The following is a 27135-nucleotide window of genomic DNA, read 5'->3' as shown; positions in this document are numbered from 1 at the left end:
AATTATTCTGTATCCTGGTTGCAAGAAGACTTAGTTTCTCATGATCTTCCAATAGACAAGATACACTGAGTTAATCTCCACTTAAAGATGATTGGCACGTTGATAGGTATTATCCTAACTAGTTGATATTCAACTTTGGCAATGTTAACATTTTGCACAAGATAATTGTTTGTTTGGGGGAGGCTTTCCTGCCCACTATAAGTTGTTTAGCAGCACCCCAATCTCAACCCTGTACACACTTGTAGCATTTCCCACCATCATGTCAATCAACACTGTCCAGACGGTACCTCATCTTCCCCACACCCACGCCCCACCCAGTTAAGAAGCATTGTTTAGAAGGCGGTCTCTTGAGGCATGCCTAATATCTTTCCTAGTGAACATATTTTCCCTAAATGTGTCTAAAATTTGCCAATGATTTCGTGTCAGAAGACCATATGAGAGATGCAAGGTAACAATTTATCTCAGCTGGCTAGTATTTACTACAACTGAACTGAATACAATCAATACAATACAATGAATTTCTCATGGATAGATACAGAGTCCTGCATTTAAATCAAATAACCAATTTCATAAGTACAAGTTAAAGGAAACTTGTCATGGAAAGAAATCTGCTGATGGTAGTTGATCGCAAATTCATTATAATTGATATAAGTATTACAAGATTTTTCTTTAAAAAATGAAACCTTAAGTGTTAGTATTATAGAGAATAAACTTCAAATCAAGGAAGGTGATAAAGCCATTATAATTTAGTCTTAAAAACACTATGATCATTTTTGTATCACATTTTGAGAAGAACAGAGGTTCAAAAGAAGGGTATTAAGATTATGAGAACTTTAGCATCCATATAACTTAAGTAATGACCAAGGGAAACCAGAAAGTTAAGACTGAAGAAGAGAAAACCCAGGCAAATATGGAAGGGGGATAACAATATTGGAATGGTTGTCATGTGGAATATGGGGTACATTCTGTTTTGCACCAAGAGAATTAGAAACAATGAGTAGAAGCTATAGGAGCCTAGAAATGAGAAATCACAACTAGGTAAATTTAATCACAAATTTACTTAACCTGAATTACATTGCTTTTTATAGAGAAAACCACATTTATGAAATCAGCATGTTCATGTATGAGTTCGTGGTTTCACACATAGTAAGATGAACAGATGTAAACAGAAGTACATTTAGTGGCTGTATCTTTAAGTGTATCAATGTAGAGGTGCTTAATGAATACTAAAATCCAGAAAACAGAGTTGGTATTCTTCCTCTGCTTGTCTAAGGATGGGTTTTCCTTTCAAATGCAGTCTTCCTTATGGTGCCACTTTGTCCCCAAAGGGTGTTGCAATTACTTTTAAAAAATCAATAAATCCACAGTTGTATTAAGAAATATTTTATTAACAAAACAGTAAATTCCACTTGCTTAGCATTTCCAATAATGGATAAGTTGGCCTTGCAACAGAAAAACAAAACAAAACCAAACCCTTAGGTACCCAATCACACAAAGCACTAGAAGGGTAGGGTCATGTGGCCTTTCTTTGATATCTTAGGGATTGACCACCTCACACATTATTGTAGTATTTTTTTTTTAAAGGCAACACATTACATGGATAAAAAAGAAGCATATTCAATCAGAAAAGTTACAGTCTAGAGATGTAATCAAATTTATGCCAGGTAGTGTTAAATCCTCTATTAACTGCCAACTATGCATGGAACCCTGATACATTTGGTATGAAGATACTTGGGATTTTATTCATATCTTTTTTCTCCCTAGCTCCTGCTCCTCTCTTTTCTTTCCACATTTACAAAGAAAGAAAGAAGAAAAAAAGAAAAAAAAAATGCTAGATTTTGTGTAGGCCAATAACATTAGAAATATTTTTACCGACAATATTGCACGAAAGTTTAAAATTTATGCTGGAAAGAAACACTGAAATCAGTTCCAAACAACATGCTTCAGAGATATACTGCTTAAAAATACCATTATTTAAGTTATTTTCTATCACAATTTAGAATCTTCCCAGATGGAAACTAGTTCAAGTTCAGTAGATCAAATGGAAAAGCAACCATTTTTTTTTTAAACCTCAAGATGTAAATGAGTGGTTTTATATTTACCTTCTATTTCACTGGCTCTCCCTGAGTAAGACTGGATGAGAGGAAAACAACAACTACTTATGAATCCTTTAACCTGGCAAATTAAAAAAGAAGAAAATCTGAAACACAAGTAATGGATAATAAATTTTAGTTTTATACCTCTACTTTCTGGGTCATGAAAACCCTTTAAGACATTTCATATACAGCAATTACTTGGCAACCATAGATGGTGGTGATTTGCTATGAATTATACATATATCTAAGGTGCTGTATGTCTGAAATCCAGGCCACGTCTTGGCTTTTTTCATCAACTGAAGTATCACAGAAGATGTTTTGCATTTTTTGCCTTTTCTGATTAAAGCTAATTGTAAAAGTATTCTTCTCTTCCATGAAATCTAATATCATTCTTTTAGGAGATGTTAAAGTAATGCGACCAATTTTTACTGAGGCATCACCTTCCAATCTAATATTGCATTTCCTTCTCATACTAATAATTTATTGCTATGAACATCATTGAAACAATATGCAAAAACAAGTGAATAATCTATACATTTCTACTACTTAATGTGTGTTAAACTAAAACTATATTTAATGATATATATGTAAAACCAGAAAAGTTAAATTATAGTCTATAATCAACAAATAATGATTTTCTTAAATGGGTAGTAGTACAGAATCAAAAATTACTGAAAATATTTTCTTAGTTGAGAAAGTGTTTACTTTCCAAAAATGTTTATCATGCACGTCAGGTTCAGAGACTATATATATATATATATATATATATATATATAAAATTTTATTGGACAAAAGGTTTTCATTTGCAGCAGCCAGGGTTAAGGTGTAGATCAACCAATTTTGCTTCCATACCTGCCCACCTAATGGTTCATATTCATGCAGCAATATACCATCGATAGTCTATTTGATAAGGAAGAGTTCCATTTCATTAGGGACTAAAATCTGGAGGTTTCCCGGGAGCATGATCTCAATGAAGCAAATCACCCCATTTGTCATCAATATGTTGGCACAATGATCTTCCTTTCTGCTTTTCAACTTGTCAGTAAATATTTGCTATTACATGTACGTCTGGGTCTTCCATCCTATCTGATGGATTCCTCTGGATTTGTGTGTGCATGTGTGTGCGTGTGTGTGGGTGTGTGTGCGTGCGCAGATTTGTGATCGTGAATGAGGAATGTATGTGGGAAATGTGAGTATTTGGGGGAGCAGAGAAGATTATATGTATATAGTTTACCTTCTAAATCACACCGTTCATACAAATACTAAAACTTAACTGCAACAGAATGAAGGCTGTACATGTAAGGAAAAAAAAAGTAGCTGAGTCTTTTTATATACATTCATACATATCTTCCTTAGAATAAACACTACATTGTAAATTTTTTTTAAAAAAGTAAGTAATTGTGGCAATTTATAATGGTGGCAAAAAAAGGAAACTCTGAAATAATTGTTGATCTGATGTCATAAAACTCCCTATAGTTAGCAACACTTATAACATTGAATTTACCAAAAATGGCTGAAGAGCAGAGATATATTTTGCATTTTCTATACAACAGGCTATAAAACGTCACTTATCACAGTCCAGAAAGCACACAGAGATGGATTTTATATAAACACATGTAATAACATATTAAGCGTGCATGAAAATTTCCCAATGATTGCATCTATACCCTCTTGTTTTTTTCTTTCTGTTTTGAAATTTTAGTGTGAAAATGTGCCTTATCTTTCACATTGTTGAAAATAAGGCCTCCATACTTTGTTTTTTTGCCCTCACAACCAGAAGGGGGCTTTTTGAATGTGTTCCTACACAAGTCTTCAAAAAAGCCAGCACTTTGTTTCAAGTGCAAGTTCCAGCCACTGCTCCAGTTGTGCCAGGTGACGAACTCTGAAAAGGTTTGCAGGTCGAGTCACTCAAAATGACAGTCTTCTCTGGCAATCAGACTAATTGACTTCTCGGGAAAGTGCTAGCACTTTGGCTAAATCCGGGATCACAGGTAGCTTCTTTTTCTGTGTTGTGTTTTGTGTTGTTTTTGTGTTGTGCCTCCCGATGTTGTAATACTCCTTTGCTTTATGAATGCGTGCGATCACCACTGTCTTTTAGAAATGTTCCAGCAACATAAAGACAGGCAGAGTAAATTAAAACACTGTGGATGTTAGGGAATTTATTGACCTCTGCTTTTTTTTTTTTCTTTTTTGGAGAAACAAGAGCATGAGATACTTTGTTTTTATTTTTTAAAAACAGTCTTTCCTTCCTGATTGCATTCCCTGTCTTCTTTTTTATGTGCTTCATAAAAAGGAAAGTAAATAAGTTTATATTATGTCTCAGATAAAATGAAGACTATTTCTATACAAGGGTCCTTTTCAGATCTTGGGATCAGACGTAATACTCTTTATCCTTGTTTTTCTTGTTTTTGTTGGCGCTTTTCGCACTGCTGGGTTGTTTCTCCTTTACTACAGCCCCATTGGACTGTGCTGAGTTACTGATGTAGTTTCGACTCTCATCCACGTGGTATGAGCCTTCATCCCGGTTTCTGTATTTGTACATGGCGTAGAGGAGGATGAGGATGCACAGGGCGGCAGCGGCTACGATCCCCACAACCATGCCCGTGGTACTGCTGGACTCCCGAATCACTTCTGCTGAGCCTGGGTATGGCTCTCTCCCGCCTGCCCGGGTTGGGTTGGCTGTAGGAAAGAGGGTGGGGAAAAAAACACCAAGTGATTATGGAGTTTCCTGAATGCCAGAGAGCTACATTTACCGTCTATTTCCAGGCCTAATGGAATAGCATCGACTGCTCTAGAAAAAGGATACTGTTGCTAAATGGAGCAATTCCTATTCCTCTTGGTCACTAAAAACGAGGGACTGTGAATCAAAGCACTGCGACAGAGATCTGTTGCCATCTTTTCTTTTTCACAGATCGATTTTGTTAACAGGTTCTTGGAAGTGTAGCTCGAAATAAGCTCCATGTAGTTCTAAAGGGCCATGTTGATGTGTCAGGTGAAAAACAATAAACCCAACATGGAGAACAAAATCGTAACATCATAATGACTCTACCCGATAATATCAGAGTTTATCATTTTAAGAATCGAATTGATATTGATACAAAACGCTTACGGTTCACTCTAGACTGAAACAAGATAGCTACATTTAGGATTACTTCAGAAATTGTAGTGCCTCCTATTGCAATGAATACAGTGTTGAACAAAAAGATAACCCGGGCACTTTTAATAGTCTAATTGCCTACTTTTAAAAGTGTTATTTTAGTCACAATTTTACAAACGAAAACAACTACTTTTCTTTTCGGTTGGAGGTTTATTTGTTCATATCAGTATGTGTGTATGTTATTCATTCACTGGCAGTGGTTGAGTGATCACCGAAACTAAATTTGAGAGGAGAAAGTAAGAAAATATTTTAAAATACTTTAAAGACCATCTAGACTGGTTTTGAGTCAAAATTCAGTACCTAGTAGATGATCATAAATAAAGGACTGGCTGCCCCACTTTTATTTAACTGACAAACCCTCATTCAATCTTTCCAAAGTATAAAGTTCTTCCTTGGGTACAAGAAATGGATCACAGGGGGCATTACTATTTTCTCCAAGGCCTGGTCGGGCACTGAAACTGACCACAGATGGGGAGAAAAGTCCTGGGATTTAGTTTATAGATAGCAGGAGGGGGGAGCGGCTCTCTTCCTCTACGTAATAAATTTATTATTATTTAAAAGAATTAAAAAGAAAAGGAGCTGTAGAGAGATAAGATTCTATCCCATCTCTGATCACAGGTCATTTTTCTCTAAGGATTGATTGTGTTTTCTCTCTTTGTCTGAATCTCCATCCTCTCCCTTGTCTTACAGAAAAAAGATAACTTTTCAGATGTAATGAATTAAAAATGCTGTAACTTTCAAAATGTTGTTCTTTGTAAATTATGCATAATGAACTTAAATAATCTCAAGATTGCATAAATAGTGTGTATATGTGGAAGGTGTGTGTGTGTCTATATACACACACCAGAAACTGAACAGTTCAAGAAAGCTAAAATGGTACTTTTATTTCACTATCACTAGTAATTTTATATATATATATATATATATATATATATATATATATATTCCCCCCCTCCCCGATAGGGAGGGGGATTTCTTTTTTATACCCACTAACCCTTAAACTCTTCAACGGTGCTCCGGGTGGCTAAGCAAGAGGGCTTTTTCCTTTTTGGTCGTGCTATGCGGCATGTGGGATCTTAGTTCCCTGAGCAGGGGTTGAACACGTGCCCCCTGCATTGGGAGTGCACAGTCTTAACCACTGGACCACCAGGGAAGTCCCTTTTTTTTTTATATTTCTACAGAAGTTCCTATTAGTTACTGGGAATCATTTTCCTACCATATAGCACTATGTTGCTTTGTAATTCGATTTTCAAACATCACCAAGATTTCATCTGCCTAAATGTGGGTTTCTTGCCGTCACTTTCATTCCCCAAATAAAGCCTTACAAATATAGTCACTTACAAAGGAATAGCTCTCAGTCTCAAAGCAGCCATTTGTTCTGGAGCTACAAGATGTAGCAGGTAAAACCCTCGTATGCTGAATGTATTCCTGCTTGTTTTACAAAAGCTCATGTAACGTTGTTGAATAAAAAAGCCTTGGAGTTGCTTCTGTGGCTGAGGCAGAAGGAGACAAAGACTATAATCCGCAGCATTTGATTACAGGAAATTAATTTCCTCTCAAGAAGAACAGAACCTGCTGCAGGAACTCTGTCACTATGTGACAAGCCAAAAGCCGCACTTTCTCTCTCAAATGCAGTCACCTTTGCCGAAGTCTGCCAATTAGCTCAGCTGCTAACTTTCACTAAATGACAACTTTGTACTTGCTCATTTTGTGGAACGTTCTTTTACCATGGTCTCTCAAGAGCTGGAAAAGGGGTTTTATTTAAATATTACCTAAATCATTTCCCCACACCCGATGGAATGCTTTCATTTTAAACACATTTTCATAATCACCTCACTCTGTCTGTCAGAAAAGAACGGGGAGAATGGAGAAAAAATCCTAATCGTATAGCTCATGATAGTCAGACTTGAGAGTTTTAATGCAATGCAGGGCTTACATTTTCTAAACTAAGAATATATATGGCCTCTTTTTTCCATTTAGGAATTGGTATTGTAAATGGACCATCTTGCCAAAGAATTTTAATTTTATTTTTATCAGCTCAGATAGTTGTGATATGTTTTCACAACTGTAGAAGGAGTGCACCAAAGCCAAACTGGTGGTAAAACCAGAATGAGATTACAAAGACCAATCAAAGCCTCAAACGCTTCCATTTTGCCATAGAGCCATTTGAGAAATGCCTCCTGTTTAAGGAAAATACTTGTCTTTTTTGCGACCCCAGCCAAAAGGTTGCTTCGCATGCAGGCCTGAAACAGCTCTGTAACCCATGTATAAACAAAGATTCTAAATATCATAAAACTAGCCTACCAAAAAAACCCTCCACAAACCCAATGGTGAAACATTTTATCCCTTTTTTCCCCTAATTCACATTAAAAATTAATAACCACCACAGATATTATTTTAGGTCTGTTTGGAATATGCGGTTGCTTCCATACCTAACTGATTATTTAACAATTTTTTTTTTCTGTTTATGCTTCCAATCTGAAAGCTAAGTGATAATTTTCTTATCTTCTGTGCTAAGATCAGAAGTATTTATACACTTAAGGGTTAATGGGACATCTCTCCCAGATGTGCAATAAAAGGCTAGAGAAATGTAATTATTTTCATGAATTATAAATGTGGTTCCCATATTGATTGTCATTAATGGTTTATTTTGATGATCACTGAAAAATCTCTGAGGAATTTCATATTAATTTAAATGTAGATAATAGCATACATGGCTAAAAAGGCTAAATGCCCTCTGATATAATTTGGTTAATATTTTTTATTAAAAAATACAGTCATCTCTTCACCATTCATGACAATATGAAGAAAGGAATTTAAGCAGAAACCTCCATAAGCAATTCTTATATCTCACGGATTTGAGTATTTTGCATTCTCTTTACACTTCCTAGTAAACGAAATCAAGACCTTCTAAATAATTTTTAAAAATCTACAAGTGTTTTTTTCTCAGCAGTGCTAAAAAACAAATTAACTAAATGTTACTTTCACTCTGTCTCCATTTCTTTGTTGTAGCAGTGATGAGAACACTTAAAAAAACAGGTAAAAGAGAATATAAGAGAGGTGCTGAAAGAATGGAACAGGTATAAATTAGCAGTAAGTCTCTGAATAGTCAAAAGTTAAGTGATTTGTAAATAAAACTAAGCTAATGTAGCCTATTCATCACATGGGGCTCAGAGGTACAAGGAGCCCAGATCAATGGAAAGCTTCAATAGGACCGACTGATGATGGGCAAAGAATAAGACAAGGCATTTACATATTATCGGTGTAACTGGAAATGGGCAAGTATTCAGCTCCACCCATACTTTCACTTCAGGCTAGCTGGCTAGCAAAAAGAAAAGAAAAAAAGTAGAGTAGATGAAATATCCTAAGGGTTTAGGCCTATATACCCTATTTTAATGATTCATAAAATAAAAAATATCATCATGGATTACACATAGTTTATGTGAACACTGTAATAATAGATTATTTTACTTAATCAAAAATTTCCCATGTAATTCTATCTTCATTTTACTGAAGGATGCCGGTCATCACATACCCCTCAGAGAGAAAGAATGGTAGTGGTAGGTCTACTACATGTGGGGAAAGTGCACGTGCACACCTTAATGGCAATATGAAGGCCTTCGATTTTTGCCTAAATGACTCGAAAGCTACTGATAATAGTGGTGAGGACAAAAGGCTGTCACAAGGGTTATAACCTCTTTCATATAAGGCACTTCTCAGCCAAATGGCTATGGAAATATTTCTGGGACTTGTGTACAGATAGTGTTATCTTAAGGACAGATAAAAATTTATTTTAATTCTCCCTCTCTCTCTCTCTCTCTCTCTCTCTCTCCCTCTCTCTCTCAAATATCTGGCAAGATCTGATGGTCTCTAATTTTCCATATGGCCTGCTTTGGCCCAGATTTATCAAGACTATTATAAGCTAGCTCTACGAATTTTCTTGTTTGTCACTGTCAAATTATTTCTCTGATTACTTAGAAAGGAATAGTCTCTCAGGTACTAGGACAGTTATTAACATATTTCCACATGATACCCTAAACCAGTTTACTCATATCAGGTAATAATTCATTGTAAAGAATGCACAGTAAGGGTAAAAGACAGATTCCAGGGCCTTGCCACATAAAAAGAATAATAAACCCATTTGTTGCTCTGCACAAAAAAGTTAAAAAGTGAAATATTTAAAATTTTAACTTATCCTTAAACTTGCTGAATAGTTATTTTAAAACTACCACCACAGAAAAAGAAATCGTCCTGATGTATGTTCCTTCTTTACTTTTGATAGTCCTTGGCACTGTATCTGTGAAAGAACATGATTTCCCCAAATAGGAACTAATATAGATCCAGTTAAGAAATACCATAGAACAAACATGTTTAAGAGACACAACTGGCTATACAACAGAGTGGAGAGGACCACGTGCCAAGTCTTACTTCTTACCAGCTCCTTTGGCCCTTGGTCACCCACTCCATGCTCCTGCCTATTCTTTCTCCTACTTCTTCCCCCTCCCTACCTCTCCTCTGCATCCCTCCCCCAGCTCTTGGTATCCCTCTAGGTGGCCCTCGGAGAGCACAGTTGGTGTGTCCCTCCCCACTCAGTAAAGGAAGGCCAGGCCAGCGGGGGTCAGGACTCTGCCTCTTCGAGTTGGTACATTACTCAGCCAGGTGTTCAATGAGGGACAAAACTTATTGCCAAGTTCCTGATTTCACATCACACTTTAAAACTGTCCCTATGGCGGGCTTCCCTGGTGGCGCAGTGGTTGAGAGTCTGCCTGCCGATGCAGGGGACACGGGTTCGTGCCCCGGTCCGGGAAGATCCCACATGCCACGGAGCGGCTGGGCCTGTGAGCCATGGCCGCTGAGCCTTCACGTCCGGAGCCTGTGCTCCGTAACGGGAGAGGCCACGACAGTGAGAGGCCCGCGTACCGCAAAAAAAAAAAAAAAAAAACAGGTCTCAATGTGATTATTTCATTAGAACACAGCCTTGGTGCTTTACATTGGTTTGCTTTATTTTAAAATTTAACTTTCTAAATTTGTTTAAGAATAAAATTCTATGCTTTATCAAATGTTTTATTACCAATTTCAGAAAACTTTGATTATGAAGCAGGGAAGGTGAGCACATTAGGCCGTTCAGCTTTGCACTGGAGCCTATAGTTACCAGTTTGCCACTGTTTGATTGTGTCTGGTCATAACCACAGTCTGTGCACACGGGAGAATAAAGCCCTCGTTGACTCAGCAAGATGATTCACAACTGAAGTTCTAAAATAACTCTGCATTTTTGAAAGGTAAATTTTTGAATATTAATGAATTTTTCCAAAGAGGTTTCACTGTGCAATGGAAAGCATCTGACATCCTTTAGTTATTCTTTCTTTCCATTCTGAGATTAGAAACATAGTAACCAAATATTGTTATTAAAAAGCAAACCTGCTCTTGATTTATGTTTTTACATAATGTTTTACACGTGAAACGATGCTTAAAATCCTAATTCCTGTTACATAAAATGAGGGTTCGGTGAGCGGTGGGACCTTGTATTTCCGATGACGAGTTTACCAAGGCAATAACCATGTCATCAGATGTTCTTTTTATCGCTCAAATTGTCACTTTTATGAAACTATTTTGTATACTTGGATGAGCTATTCTTTCACTGTAATCTTATTATATTTATGTTGTTTCCAAACTTAGCTTTGCAGGGTGAGAATGTTGTTTCCAGGACATTTGTATTGCTGGTTTTATTTCTTCAATATAGACTGTTAGTGTATAGGTACATCCTCAGCCATGACCCTGTCACATCAGAATGATGCAAGAGTTTCACTATATACTGATAACAAGGAAAATTCAGCCTTTAAGCTTTAAGAAAAAAAAGAAGTGTAAGAGATTACCAATATTAAGAAATAATAAAGAATAAAATATACCAATGATAAAAAAAAAATGCAACTTGAGCTATATATTTCAGACCAAGAGGGGTAGATAAAGGGTCATAAAACATTATGCTCAACATATATCATTCTGCTATCCTAAAATTATTAGACCAACTGCCTTACAATAATCCTTTTAAAAAACTATTGGAAAGATGCATTTACTGAATTTTTTTTCTCACTTAAAAGTCTTTGGGCTTCCCTGGTGGCGCAGTGGTTGAGAGTCCGCCTGCCGATGCAGGGGCCACGGGTTCGTGCCCCGGTCCGGGAAGATCCCACATGCCGCGGAGCGGCTGGGCCCGTGAGCCATGGCCGCTGAGCCTGCGCATCCGGAGCCTGTGCTCCGCAACGGGAGAGGCCACAACAGTGAGAGGCCCACGTACCACCAAAAAAAAAAAAAAAAAAAAGTCTTTGACCAGTCTTTCTGGTTTTATCATAGATTAAAAGTAATCAATTTAACATTTGTCTCCACCCCAATGAAGAAAAAGAATTGCCTAAAATGATCCCATCAGACCATAGTTCTGCACTGTGTCTTAATAGATGTGGAAGTTATTATAATTCTAAGCTAGCCTTAAAAATGGTTTCAGATTTATAAGGGAAGATTTGACTTTTCCAGTACCCAATTTTACTAATACTGTGAAAAGAAAATTGGAATTGTAGGCTCCTGTGGTATTTGTGAATTGAGATTAGCACAATTATTTTCCCCATCACCAAAAAAGAAAATGATTATTATTTTCATTTTTGTGTTTCAATACAACATAGGCCAAAAGAAACAATTATGATGTAATCACTCATAAGAATGCACATTTAAGTACCACAGTTGCAGGAAAGCAGGTAGGCAGTGATTTATATGATATGCATTCATTTCGACTCACACTGTGGTTTTCTGAGAGGTGATGAATGACTGAATGCCGAATGTTTCAAATCCTTCCCTGCTCGCCAGCTCCACCCATGTCCTGCACATTTTGATGTTTGCTACTGCAGGTCAAACAAATGGCTTGAAGGAGGTCATGCCTGATACATCTCAACCCCTACCCAATCCATTGGAGATTCAGAAAGGAGATTCAGATAGAACTTGGAAATCAATAAGCCTTTACTACCTGCCTGGCTGCCAGGACTAACATTTTCCTCTGCTACTTTCAAAGCCACCAAGTCACGTGTGTGAAGGGAAATGCAGGGGCCACCGCTGTGGGATTGAGAGGATCATTTTCTTCACCAGATATCTAGGCGTTGCATGAGGAGGGGTGCAAAACACAGAAAAATTCATAGTGTGCCTGGAGGACAGGGAGTACCAACTAGGACAGCTGCTACCTCAGATGGTACCACACGGAACAGAAAAGGCAATGGACAATCACATCACGCGTGACACTGATGACACTGAAAATAAAGAGACAGAAGAACACATTCTCCCTCATCTCTGAGGGAAGCCATAAGATCATGGCTCTGTGTCCACAGCTTAGTCATCTACAAGCTTCATAGACTTTTTACATGGTCATTGTGCCCATAAGGTCTTACTAGAATCAGTGAAATTGTCATGGTGCTTACTAAAGTACCAATGTGACTACTGTTCTCACAGCTCTTCACGGTCTAGCTGCAGCTACCTACTCAAGTTTGTCTTCCATTTCTCTCAAAGAAAGTGACAGTCATTATTTTATTGCCATCTCCCAGTTCCCATACACCAATAAAAGTTCTACCTTCATGCCTGACTCATATGCCCTTTTTTTTCTAGCCTGCTGAATATTACTTATTTCTCAAGACTTAGCTTAAATGCTCCATCTTTTGTGATGTGTTCGCTCAGAATATTCACTCCTGCTGTCAATCAATTATATGGTGAGCTATAGTTATGTTCCAGGGACTATACTAGGTCCTGGGAGTAGAGGAGTTAACCAAACACACTTGACGTCTGCCCTCATGGACCCTGAAATATAATGAGGGAAAGAGACATACAACAAAAATCACACAGTTAGGCTTAAAGCAATAACCGGAACATGTGTAATGAAGGAAAATGTAAGTACCATGCAGGAGTAGAACAGAGGTTTCTGATTTAGACTGGGAGTCAGATAGACCTTTCTGAGATTGTAACATTTATGCTGAGATGTGGAAAATCAGTGGAGAGTAGGCCAGTGAAAAGTGGGCAGAAGAATCTTCTAATCAGTAGGAACCGCATGTGGAACGACCTTGAGGAAGAAAGGAGTTTGCTTTTCAGGAACTAAACGAACGCCAGAGTGGTGGCAGCATATTGAGTTTTGGGGGAAAGTGAGAAGAAATTTGAAGGTGGACCTGAAACTTACATAGATCATAGACCATGGAATGAAGCCATATATCAAAAGATAATCACATTTGACTCCATAAATAATAACAATTTTACGTGGAAAAAGGTGTCACTAACAGAGCGAAAATGCAGAAGAGAAAGGAGAGGAGAAATATCTGTAGTACATACAACAAACCAAGAGTTAACACCTATAAAATCTACAAAGCATGTATCAATTGCTATAGAAAAAGGCAAAAACCCACCAGAAAAATGGACAAAAATAGAGACAAGCAAGTGGAGGATAGAAGATCTACACGGGTGATGAATGTAGGACAAGATGCTCAATTTCACTAGAATGGAAGTCAAAGTAAAATAAGGAGGGTTTTTTTTTTTTTTTTTTGGCCAACAATATTGGAGGAATAAAGTAGAATTAAAGAAATAGTGACAATTTGGTTAGAACATTTGCTTGGGAAACAGACAGTTGTGCTGGTGAGAATATGAATTCCTCAATAATTTTTAGAAAGTAATCTAGTAACATCTATCAAAATTTAAAAGGATTAAATTGCAGCTGGCTGATGGGTGGATGTGAGTTCATTATACAATGCCTTCTAATTTATTATATGTTTGAAATTTACAATAGTAAAGTTAAAAAGTATACACATATTTTAATCAAGCAATCTCAGTTTGAGAATATAGTCTAAAGAATTAAATACACCAGCATGCAGATATATAAATACAGGATGCCTGTTATCACATTTCGAGGAGAAAAGAAAAAAGGACAACTTAAATGCTCGTTAACAGGGTTATGGTTGAATAACTTATTCAGCCATAATTGCAAAATTTATTGGACACCCTTAATTAGGGCACACTTATAGCCTAGAATTTTAACAGAGTTAAAAATAGGAATTACAGAAAATTCTGTTGACCTAAAAGATGTCCATAATACATTAGAAAGTAGAAAACCAAATTTAATTCATAGAGTGTGCTTCTATTTTTCTATGGCAAGAGAGAAAAACGACCCTATATTTATATATGTTCCTAGGAACATGGTGAAAGATGCATGCCAAGCTGTTATCATTGGTTAATGAATGGAGATGGGAAAAAAGGAAAAAATAAAATCAAGTAGAAAAAATTAATTAAAAAATTTCAACAAATATGTATTAAGTCACAACAATTTACCAGGTACCATATAAGGTGTTCATAACAACATACATAAGACAGCCATGGGTTCCACCTTCTTAGAACTTTCAGTATATTTGAAATAAAACAGAAAATATAAGAAAACAAACAGGACAATTTTAAACTTAAAAAGTTCAATAACACAAGAAGGCACAAAAATTGGATGCTAAGAAAATAATGAGGGGGAGGCTTTACACAGGTCATCAGCAAAGGGCAGTCTCAGTAGAAGTTATTTGGAATGAGCCTTAAAGGAGGAGAAGGATCCACGTCTTCCAGTGTGAACCCTGGAAAGCCATCAAGGATTTCTCAAGAAGGAAGATGTGAGATAGGATGGCCTCAAGCTGGCAAGAACAGAATCAAGAAGACATATGGGAGAACCTGGAGAAAATCCATCTTTATCCCAATCTTCTCTCAACCACATATTACATCAACCATTTTAGTATGGATCCTACACTATTGTGAAATCTTACTTCCATGTTTCATTTCTATTGGGCTGTTTCTTCTCTTCCAGACTAGACTGCTAGTCCTTTGATAGTGTCCTGTGACTCTATTTCTCTTTTCCACCAATTCCCTCACCTCCAAACATCTAATGAAGGCTGAACACATGAGCTGCAAAATGTATGTTTTCTGACTGATTAGAGGAAGAGATTTTTGTAAGTTCATAAATTTTCAGGAGTGGACTGGGGTGGATATAGCCATTAAGAAAATGTCAGAGATCTTTGATTTCAAAGTTTTGAGTAAAGGTAATAAACAAGTGGGTAAAACATTGATGGTAATTACATACATCTTTATAAAATACTTTTACCTCAATACTTTCCTAACTCCCACCTCCTATAACATCTTCAATAAAAGAAGTAAAGATGGTATTTATTTAATTAAGCCAGAAAGCACCGCTCTGCCTAAGTGAATTGGGATCAGTGTGCATCAATGCAAGTATTGTATCTGCATTTACTTTCCCTATGCCTCCAGTTATAGGCTGCTTAATTCCAGTGACTAAGCACTAAGTTATTTAAAGTCCACCAAGTTAGCAGTCTTCAGTTTGATTTGTTTGGGTGCCTTACTTATATTGACCTTATCTGATACCCACAGCACTACAAATAGTTGAGAGCTAATCTGGAGCTCTTTTCTCAAATTCAGCAGAGCAGTTGCAGAAGTTTCTAGGGTATTTTTTATTCCTGTTGCTATTAGAGTGAGAAAGTTGAAAAGGGTCTCATCAGTCAGGTCAAACTTTCCATAACTGTCAAGTAGAAGAAAGGCCATATAGGCAATAATTGAGGAAGTCAGTTTCAAAGCTGGGGAGTGTGGGGATTCTACATGTGCTTTTCATCAAAATGTACCACATTTCAGAAAACGCTAGAGGGGCTATATTTTGAAATGGAGATGATACTCTCCGTTATTGATTTCTACTCAACTAAACTCTTTGATAGCAAAATAGCTTCTTTTTCTGGGAGGGCATTGACTAAAACACCCAGAAATACATACACCCAGAAGTCACTTTTCTTAAGATGTATTTTACTTTTTTACATAAAGAAAGTTGAACAGTCGCTCTTTACACAAACCAGGGGATTCATTCCAAGGAATCCTCAAGACTGGAACCAGGAATTTGAGGGGAACCTGGTTTATAAGAAGACAAAGGTGTCACTCTGATTATAGCTGGAATAATGAGGAGTGTGTGTATGTGAGTGTGTGTACATGCGTGTGCGCGTGTGAATATTGCTGCGTTCCTTCCAACTCTCTGACAGAAGTTGCTACAGTCACCTTTATTTTCTCATAATTTATAGGTAAAATCAGGCTTCTGCAGAGCTCCAGGGAAGATTTCATAATACCTTGGGATTAACGTACTTAAATGTATTGCATTATTAAAACCCCCTTTGTTCACTTCCTCCCAAATGGTACACGGATTTACCCTTAGTAGATATAATTTCATGTGACTTAACTGTCCTCTGATGCCCAACACGGCTACTATGCCTTCTGACTCACTGCAAGGCTGAACATTTTTTCTTATTTTATTTAGTTAGCAACTGTTACCTTTATTGAATTATTATTATATGGTAGGCTCTGGGCTGTGCACTTTACACACATTATTTAATTTTTTCCTCATAACAACTCTGTCGTTGTTATCATGACTTTATGGGAAAGGAAACTGAGTCTCAAAGAGGTTATGCTAGGTATGCTTCCCAAGTGGCATAGCCAGAATTCAAGCTCAGGTGTGTCTGTGGCTACTACAGTTACATACATTCAACGTGTTGGCACTTACGACTGTAAAAGAATTTGTTAGTATTCCCAAATGTTCCCTTCCCTGTAGAACTGAACCCTTTAGGCCTCTCTTCTAAGCAGCTGTCCATTTCCACCTCTTCCAGCCACATTCCACCACACCTCCGGCCATCTAGCTGTCCTTTCCAGTAAAAGGAGTTTGCATTCCCACAGAATCTTAGGAAAGCATAGCAAAGTGGTAAAAAAGAATTTTTTTAGATTCTAGTCCAGGCACTGCCCCTAACTTACTGAGTGACCCTTAGCAATTCATTATCCTCTGCTCACATTCTTTCTTCAGAGACATAATGATGATCCATTATTTATCTCCCAGAGTCACTGTGAGGATCCCACCAGGTGGATAAATGTGCCAGTGCTCTGAGGAGGATAAAGTGCTATGTAAAAAACAACGAGGGGGGCTTCCCTGGTGGCGCAGTGGTTGAGAGTCCGCCTGCCGATGCAGGGGACACGGGTTCGTGCCCCGGTCCGGGAAGATCCCACATGCCGCGGAGCGGCTGGGCCCGTGAGCCATGGCCACTGAGCCTGCGCGTCTGGAGCCACAGCAGTGAGAGGCCCGTGTAACGCAAAAAAAAAAAAAAAACAAAAAAAAAACACAAAACAAAACAAAACAAAAAACACGAGGGTCCAGTTACATTTCCTGTGTCTTCCACACAAAAGGTATTGAATCAGCAGCCTTCCCAATAATGAGACAACTCTGCGATACGCACAGCACACCGTGTGACCATCACAGACGTTATCTCCAAGGGGAGCTCCGTACTCAGGGACTCCCCTTTCATGAATGGAGGCCCTGTCAATTCAGGTGGCAAAACAACCATTTATACTATGAGGCTGTGGTTTCAGGCCATTAATTGTTAAGCTACATGTGGAGCTTGTTCTGTTTATCTGCGAAACATTCTATCTTTATGGATCTGTGCTCTCTGGCTCCCGTGGTTGGAGGGAATTAAATTTCTCCTTCTTTCAGAATTTTATTATGAGACTTTATGTTTTTAGGTATTAAGAAATCAATCATCTAAGACCACTCTTTGGTAATACCTGACAGAAGGGCTTATTATCATGGAAATAACAACTCTTTTGATTAGGTTTTCTTTCTAAAATTGTTAGGTCATTTCTTCTTGGCCTCCTTCCTTCCCTGATCTGGAATTCCGTGTTCTACTCTGGATGAAATCCACAGTAGAGTCTCTGTAGCAGAGCTGTATGCTGGGTCCTAGGGGCACTGCCTCTCGCCCAGAGTTTCTGTATAGTGTTTATGTAAGTGCAGGTCATTCTGGGTAACAGGGCAGCATGCGGTTTTCCTGATTTGAAACTGGGTCTCCTCACTTTGGGTGATCATCTTTGTACTCCTGTTGTGAAGCTATTGCTGTCTCGGTTTTCTTTTGTTGGGGAAAGTCACATTCTTTTTGGTGAAAGTGCAATAGCTCAGGTGAAAGATGAGACAGCTTCCCCACTAAGCCCATTAGAAGGAGGCATGTCCAGCCTAGAACTGGGAAATATGGAAGAAATGCCATCCATCATTGGGGGAAGGGGTGTGGCGGCTCTGCCTGGTTAAGTCATGCAGCCCAGAGCGTTCCGAATATTTTAGGAGGCAGAGCAAGCCGATTATAATAGCACGCAAGAAAGCGAATCATTCCTTCTCTCAAAAGCTCTGTGGGGCAGCGACCTGCATTGTTTTCCTCCAAAACTAAGAATAGCAGATGACATGTGCCCTCTTCCCATCCTAGCAACCTACATTCATCCAACTGAAGCACTGCTCTTGTCTTACTAGTTTCATAGTGGCTACTGAGAAAAGTTTGATGCTGCTAGAATTCAGAAAGAGTTTAAAAAGCTTTCTATTGTAGATGCCACAGTGCCAATTACTAACATTTCCCCTTCTTGCCTGTGGCCATAGGTTTATTTCCATTTATAATATGGTTGACTCCTCAGTTAATCTGCTGGTACTACTAATAAAAGCTAAGTCATACCATCAAAGTTTCTAGGTGGCAGACTCAACACTAAGGGCTTTACATGAATTGTCTCTTTCAGCATAACAACATCATGAGTATTTAACATCATTCATGTCATTTTGCAGATGTAAAAGGTCAAGTACACAGAGGTTCAATGTTTTGCTTCTGATGACACAGCAAGTGGCTGAACTGGGATGTGAACTCGGTCTGCTTTCCAAAGTCTCGTCAATGAAATGTAAGATTTTAGTATGCTCAGAGAGGTGGTGACATTGCTCCTTCTCTTTCTACTAAATTTTTAAATTTTATTGATGGCTTCTGGCTCTACTGGCATCTTTAATACATCCTTTTCTTTAACCTGGTAATTTCATAAAGTACTCTTGTCTTTCTTATTACCAATGCCAGGCTTCTTATAATACTGAGGGTGGGTAAGGAGCTACTAATGATGAAAGTGATCTGACCAACAAGTCAGATGACATGAGATGAGACCTGCAGACTAAAGCCTATTGTAGCATTTGCTGGTCTCTGAAGCACGTGAACCAACAAAGAAAGTGTACTGGCTCTTCACGGGGGCAGCATGCCCTGTAGTGCAGTATTCAGAATATGCTGCTTTACCTCTGATACCATCTGAGGAAATGTAATTAATAAATGCCAAGAAAACTCCACAGGAAACCGATTTCATTATCAGCGCAGATATTGGACACAAATTACAAGAAAACATGGTTTCACTCTTCCTGCATTTCATGTTTCCATAAGAAGTAGACTTACCCTTTATTTTTCTAAAGCTATGCCGCATTTCTTCCTTCAAGGTTGGTGAATACTTCAAAGCACGGCAGTGTATCTCATTGTCTCCTTCCAAAGCTCAACAGGACACGTCACGTTTTAGAAAGGCTCTTATGGTATTTTAGCATTTTCTAATAAGGACTTGTGAAAGGTTATTAATGTTTTAAGGCTGGATATATGTAGGCTGCCTAGAAATTTATGGTATACACATGACTGAGTAGATTTTTTCTGTTACTTACTGTAGGACGGTTCTGCATTAGCAGTCATGCACTTTTTGCAAACTTTCTTTTCTTTCTTAATTTTTTTTGACCGCACCGTGTGGCATGTGGGATCTTAGTTCCCCGACCAGGGATCTAACCCATGCCTCCTGAAGTGGAAGAGCGGAGTCTTAACCACTGGACTACCAAGGAAGCCCCTGTGGACTTTCAGGTAAATGCTTAATCTAACTCAGCAAACTCATTTATTTGCTAAGTAATTACTGTAAGTGGCCAAGCACAGTTAGTTTACATGTGTGAATAGAGCCCGGGGTCTCTTAACAGCAAAAGGGACTATACCTATTTTCCACCCAGATCTGGAAATCTGTCTGCCTTGTGAGGGGCCTCACTACAAGTTAGGATAATGGGTTCACTGGCACAGGATGCTAAGGAACTTCCCCAAGACCAGGAAGAGCTGCAACTCGAACTAGTTCTATCTGACTCCAAAGTTACAATCATAACTAATACACACTCCCTGTTGCATATCACAATTCTCACAAAATGCTCTTGAAGTTTTTCCAATGTGGGACAATGATTCACTCCATTATAATGTTAAACAAAAATTATCAAATCATAGAAAGGTGAAAATAGTTCACGTTAAGTAAAAATGGCTGTGTTCTGAAAACAAACGGAAACCATCTTTTGTTCGTTATTTTGTTTTCTACTGATCTCCTGGTAGGAACTAATTTTGGTAAAGGAAATCAGTTGCCTGAAAAGGTGGAACTGCCTTCACTGACCAAGACCTTAGGCTTGGGCAAACTTTAGACAGGCTTCTTCCTGCCTCTAGGGCCCTGGTCTCCCTTTCCTTAGAGCATTTACTTTAGAAAACTGGTAAATCCAAATTCCTTCTCTACCTCTGACGTGTAAATATTTTTAAAGCTTCGTTTCAGTGTTATAACCCAGGACTACTTTTCTCAAGGACTTAGGAGCCCTCGCTTTGAAATATAACCTTCAAGGAAGACAGCTCCCCGTCTTCCAATTTCTGTGGGGAAAATAGGAGCCTACCTTCAGCGGGTACGTGTTACTCCAACTTATAAAGCTACCTTCGGTCTTGAAGATATTTGAAGGAAAGGGTTTATTCTTCCTTTGGGTGAAGCCAGTCAGCCAACACAGAAGGTCTAGGGTCTATGATCCCTCTACCCCAGCTCTTAAAAACCTTCCAGTTTTGGTCTGTTTTGTTTTTCACAGTGAATTGAGCTCGGACTGAATTTTGGGCTCCTTCTACTGCAATCCTCTTGAATAGATCTCCCTTGTCTGTTTAATGTTGTCCAATGTAATTTTTGTTTTGACATTACTGTTCTCAGAAAAACGGGAAAAAGTACAAATGATGTCTAATGTCTTTCTCCCATTTTAACCATACAGCATTTCATTTTTATTCCAGTTGTCTGGAGAATTAATATGGAAAAAAGCAGTTCTTCCACCAGCATGTCACACACTGAAAGCCACCTAGCCCATCAGAGCCCAAACTGCAGATGCCCTGTCCTGCACCTACATGATTAGCTAGGCCCTCGCCGCTGACTCTGGTCTGACCCTGCTCAGGAGATGCTCTAGGTGTTTCCAGAAATGGAGCACTCATTACTGCTGTTTTGTTGGCTGCACCTCAAAACTCCCCATGTTAACAGCGATGTGTTGGCTATTACAGGCTAATTAAACTCGCTTTTGAATAATTACATAATAAGTACCCCCAATTTAAATGTAGCACAAAATTATCTTCTAATCAGGCTCTACAAATATGATCTAATAAGTAATATATTCCTTTAAGTGACTGTGATTAGTTATTTAATTAAAAAATGCACCGAGTTCAATATACATATCTTTATTCCTAATGTGGTTAATGGGATCAGTTCAATAGAAATCCTTTGATCTTTTCTCAAAATAGCACACTGGAAAACCACATGAAATTGCAGAGCAATGGCAGCAAATTTAGCCTAATGAATAGTAATACATGTAATGGACCTTTTGCCATCAAATTTAAATTTATGCCAGCCATGGAAATTATTTAAATGAACATTTAAAAAATTAATCCTATATTTGTGAGGTGCCTGAATTCTAAGAGAACAACCTTCTGCATTCCAAGAAATTAAAACCCCACTTTTCCTAAACTAGAGAGCATATTCTCTCTCTCATATTACAAAAAGTAACTTAATCTCTCTGAATCTCCTCAGCTATGAAAATATTTCAGTTTGGCCAAATAATGAAATAGAATAATGTTTACAGAGTACTGAGAACAATGATGAACACAGAACAGATCTTCACTAAATATTAGTTGTTATTGTGATCTATCTTTACTCATGTAACCTGAACCCTGATCAACTGACAGGCAACTAACAGTATTTTTTGAGGGGCTGTACTGATGACCTCATCCCCATTGGTTCAACTAATGTTTAAGAGCTTGCCCCCCCAAATGACATTCCTTTCCTTCTCCTATAATTACACCAGTTTTTTAATTATTTAATAGAGCTTTTCTTTTTCTCCTTTGCCAAAGGTTTAACTGATTTGAGAGTGGCCCAATATCCTATTAGCTACCACCTGCCCACACACATACACAAAGAGAACAGACATATTATTCCAAGCATTATACATCTAAGAGGAAACTGTCCTTCCTAAATAGGGCTCCCGGGAAACAAGAAGCTGATCCTGTTCTCTTTGTAACAAATGACAAACTAGTTTTTCATCAGAAGTTCCCACACCAAAGAGGGTCATCATCTCCATTTAGGTCTCAGATATCAACATACAAAACACCTTTTCAAATTTCTTCAGGAGTTTTGAGAAAAGGATCTATTTAGAAGAAGGCCTCAAAATCAAGATGTACTGACATGATTAAGGGTCACTGTGGAACTTCAGCAGTTTGTAGTGTTGCCATTTTGTCAATTTATTAATAAATCAAAGCAGTCTGTCTTACAAAAACTTATGTTCCTGTGAAAAAAGGAGTCTTGGAAAATATGTATATTTATATAATACACATAGTAATAACAGCGAACACTCATGTACCACTTATCATGAGCAAGGCCTTGTTCTGTAACATGCTTTCCATACATTAATTCATTTAATCTAACAACCATGTCTCTAGGCTGAGGGAAAAGCACAGAAGGAGCAAGTGTTTCTGAGAACAAGTGTGAAGGAAAAGTCATCCACTTTGTCACACGTCCAGGCAGCTGAAACCAGGCGTTTTAGGGCAAGGTTGGCCTGTGACCTAGTTACCAATGGCTGCTTCTGATTTCCACCTGTCGACTAAGAGTTGGGGTTCAATTAGACCTCCTGAATTGAACAGCCACCCTCTCATATTCTAAAACACTGTTTATACCAATGTGAAATTGTCATCTGATGCTAACCACACAGGACAGTGTGGCTGGAATCAAGTATAATTGAGTTCCATGTGTTCCCACCCGGGGGGTTGTTCCTGATCTAGTTTCAACATGTACAGCCCCCATCAGGAGGCCTGAGTGGTTTCATCGGTTGCCCACCAATGTTCAGCCGGGAAAAGTAACAGCATTATGTAAAAGGGAAAAATATTCCTTTTTATATAACCGAATTAGGAAAAAGAAAAGCCACCATTTATGCTCTACTTTATGCCAGGCATTGCAGTAGACGTCTTACATATATTAGTTTTAATTCTTGCAACCACCTGAAAAACAGGTGATATTTTAATGTCAAAGATAAAGAAGCTGCTCCTCAGAAAGAATAGCTGAAAAAGTGTCTGGGGTAGAATGAAAGATGTCCTTTTGTAAAATGGGACTGAAGGTGCAGTTTCTAATTTTTTCTCCTAGAGTTTAACAGAGCAGTGGGTGCACAATAGTTCTCAACACTATTCAGTCAGTGGTGAAACTGACAACCCACCACATATGTAATGTCCCTCTTCGTTAAGAGATCTGGGTGGAATTAAATGGCAATTCAAATTTATCAAGCACTTCATAAAAGGTATTAATTTACTTGTGTTCAAGAAGATGCCAGATTTTTCCTGTTTGATTCATTAATAGCCTTAGGAAAGCACCTAAGTGATAAGCATAGCACATTTTCAGAGAAGAAGAAATCATTTTTGGAAGAGTTTTGGGTCACGGTGATTAGAGAAACTTCATATGTAAATATTCAGGGAGACTGAGAGACATTAGTGTGAAATACACAGAAGGTTTGGGCAATCTACCTGTAAAAGTAATTATGCATCTCTTTACAAAAATCTCTGCTTTCACTTGCTTAAGGAGTAGCAAAAGTGTATAGTAGGCATAGCCAGTTCTAAATATTTAACCCAATATATTACTTTCCTAAAAAGTCAGTTTTCCAAAATACAACCTGCTGATATCCACCATAATTTTTATCGAGATATATCTAACAGTATGCAAAGTCTAATAACATCAGCGACTGCAATTTTTGATCATGTTATTTTATATTTGTGTTCAAGACACAAAGCAAGTATGAAAAAAGCTATTTAAGAGAACAAGTACATAGTACATTAAGAAACAAAGACCTAGAGGAGGGCTATCCTAGCAGAAAACAATATTCAGATTATAAGAGGATGACAAAAATCGACTCCTCAACTGCAAAAAAAACAGTTGGAAAATAGGAAAAAAAAAAATCATATGAACTAAGAATTTCACAGGAAGTTGTCACACAGAGCCAATTATGCCGAAAGAGCAACACTGCATGAATTATTAAAGTTGGGCATGAAAAAAAATTATAGGGAATTGGATAGAAAAATCCAATGTAGAAAAGAGATCACGCTTACAGAATGTAATATAGAAAGGGAAACCATTCATGGACTACACTATCAAGATACCATCTAGGGGAGGTAAGATCACAAGAAAAGCCTACAGTGGAAGATGCCATTAAAGCAACAGAATCTGAAGTTTAAGCCTTAAGAGGAATTGACAAATTGAAAACTAGAGAGTAAGGAAAGAAACACTGAGGATGAGGAGTTAAACTAGCCTTGGTACAAGAGTGTTGTAGCTGTCATCAGATGGGGTCAGTAGCTGCTGTGTCTTGTATATCAGACAGCAGACTTTGGGGCTGTGGAACAAAATTAAAATTCATGCAACAAGTCTTGTGTGGAACAACGCAAACAGAGTTCCTGCTTCATGGAGCTGTTCTTCTCACGTGGCGGGGATGCAAGCTATATGTTAATAAACAAGTAACAAACAGAAAAGTAAACACGATTCTTTCAGATAAGCGATAAATTAGTAAAGAGAAGAGGCAGAAAGGATATCTGGAGTGTGGTTATTAACAAGCTGCTCCTCACTTTCCATGGTGTTATAATATTTAACAAAGTCAGGTGACTAAAGAGAAGAGGATGTCAAAATGGTAAAAAAAAAAAAAAAAAAAAGTAATCTTTCTCTTTCTTTCTCTCCTCTCTCCCCACCCACACCATCCTGTGCTTAGGGCCGGCGTCCCCAGAGAAAGGGAGAGACAGTAAACTAGTCTATAAGGAATGGTTAGTAAGACCTAGAAGCAATGGCTAGAAGAACTGGATCATTTAACTGTGCTCAAGAAGGAAAAAAAAGTGACAATTTTAAGTGCAATTAGACTTCTTACACTGGAGTTCCTAGGTACTCAAAGTGAGGACTCTATGTAAAGAGGACGATAGCCTCCACTCAAACAGCAAAAGAAGGATTCAGCCCAGAGGAAAACCAGCCAGTACTATAATTAGTAAGAACCTATATTGTTTTCAGCATTGTGTTAATAGAGTGGAAAAAACTGAAAAAGTATCAACTGTTCTCAATGTTAACTGGGAAAACAAAAGCAAATGTAAATACAAATATAGACACACACACATATCAATGTATAACAAACACCAGACTCCATTTATGAATGATCCATGCTGGAAGATCTTAGAGAAGCTACGAAAGAGACAGTCATGGTTGGGCATGTGAGAATAGGAGAAATGGGGAAAGGAGAAATTTGAGGGAGGGAGAAGGCAAATAGAGGGACTGATGTCATGGACAAAAAAGCAGTAACTTTTTTTTTTTTTTCTTCCTTTTTGACTAACACAGAGAGAATGAGAATACCGATGAAAACAAAAGCAGGATTTTGACAGGATGGTATCATGAAGGGACCACATCTGTCTAGACAACCAAAAGGGAATGGTGTAGAGATCAAGAAACTGGAGGAATTGAATGCATGATCATCAGATTGTATCAGATCACCTTCTAATAACTGTGTATGAAAGATGGCTCTGGAGGCTGAGAATTTTGATACGTGGGATGGAGGTGAGAGAAAGAAACACGAGAAGACAACCAGAATGGACCTCCCAAACCTTCTCCTGCTGAGAGATGACAGCTGAGCTTCTGCTCCTCACTGGCACTCAGTAGCTGCTCTAAGTGCTGAGAGTAAGTAGCTATAATCAGTGGGGGGACAGGGGTGGAAGTGCTATTCAAAAGGAGATGTAAGATATGCATCCTGAACCATTTTTTATCCAAATATCAGAACAAGTAGATTAGAATGATATTCTTCACAAGAATCCCAGATTAGTTATTTTACCGTGACATGAAGTTCTCCTGTGGTTATAGGTGACATCTACAGAGGTCATGAGTTATCCAATAGTGGTTAGTCCACATCTACCTCAATGGTTTTGTTAACGTAAACAAGACAATTATTGAATTTTAAGAAACACTGCTTACAAAGGAAACTAATGGAAATGACCCTAATCCTTGGTATTACGAATATTTGGAATCAAACCCAGGCTCTGATCCATTCATTTTCAGGGTCCACAGCCACTGCTTGATGGTACAGGGCTGCAGGAAAGCAGTACTGATGTGTTAGTCACACCGTATCACAAAGAAGGAGAAGAAACTATGCACCACCTACAGTTAAAACACATCAACTTGCATTTTAGGGAGACACTGGAAGACTCAAACATTTCTCTATTAAATGAATCAAGGACTGACTGTACCTGCTGTTTGTTTTGCTATTGTCATAATACTCTCGCTTCTGAAATTCAGAAATTTACCACTTAAGATAATTTGCTGGCAGAGCGAGTGGTGCGGACTTTTTGTGAGTAGAAAGGTCAAAGAATTTTCCAAAATGCAATGCAATTTTTAAACTTTATAATTTTATTATGGGTGACCCAAGGAAGATCCCCGTATATGGTTATACTGAAAATTATATAATGAGCTAATGGAATGTGAACAGTAAGGTACCAGCCTTGTGTGCTGTCCCCCGCTGCTTTTTCTGGAATACATCATCTTGGTGGGTTTTGTTTTAAAAATTATTTTTTTAATAAATGTGGGGAAATGTACCCACGTAAAAAGTGAGAGCTCTTGGGCTTCCCTGGTAGTGCAGTGGTTGAGAGTCCGCCTGTCGATGCAGGG

The 27135-nt window shown here is 38.0% G+C and overlaps 1 protein-coding gene across 10 annotated transcripts in view; it reads right to left on the bottom strand.

Annotated features, from left to right (window-relative positions):
• Window positions 1-997: 997 nt before the first annotated feature.
• NRXN1 (neurexin 1) overlaps window positions 998-27135 on the bottom strand; it is a 961338-nt gene continuing 935200 nt past the window's right edge. For all 10 annotated transcript variants that reach the window (XM_079940440.1, XM_079940438.1, XM_079940441.1 and 7 more), the window contains one exon: window positions 998-4775. In XM_079940440.1, coding sequence (XP_079796566.1) covers window positions 4468-4775 — 308 coding nt within the window. In that variant the 3' untranslated portion in view covers window positions 998-4467. The remainder of the gene's footprint in view (window positions 4776-27135) is intronic.

Source organism: Stenella coeruleoalba (assembly GCF_951394435.1).
Source record: "Stenella coeruleoalba genome assembly, chromosome: 13".
Lineage (NCBI taxonomy): Eukaryota > Metazoa > Chordata > Mammalia > Artiodactyla > Delphinidae > Stenella > Stenella coeruleoalba.
Note: the sequence above shows the minus strand (reverse complement) of the source record. Positions and strands in the feature narration are given on the sequence as shown.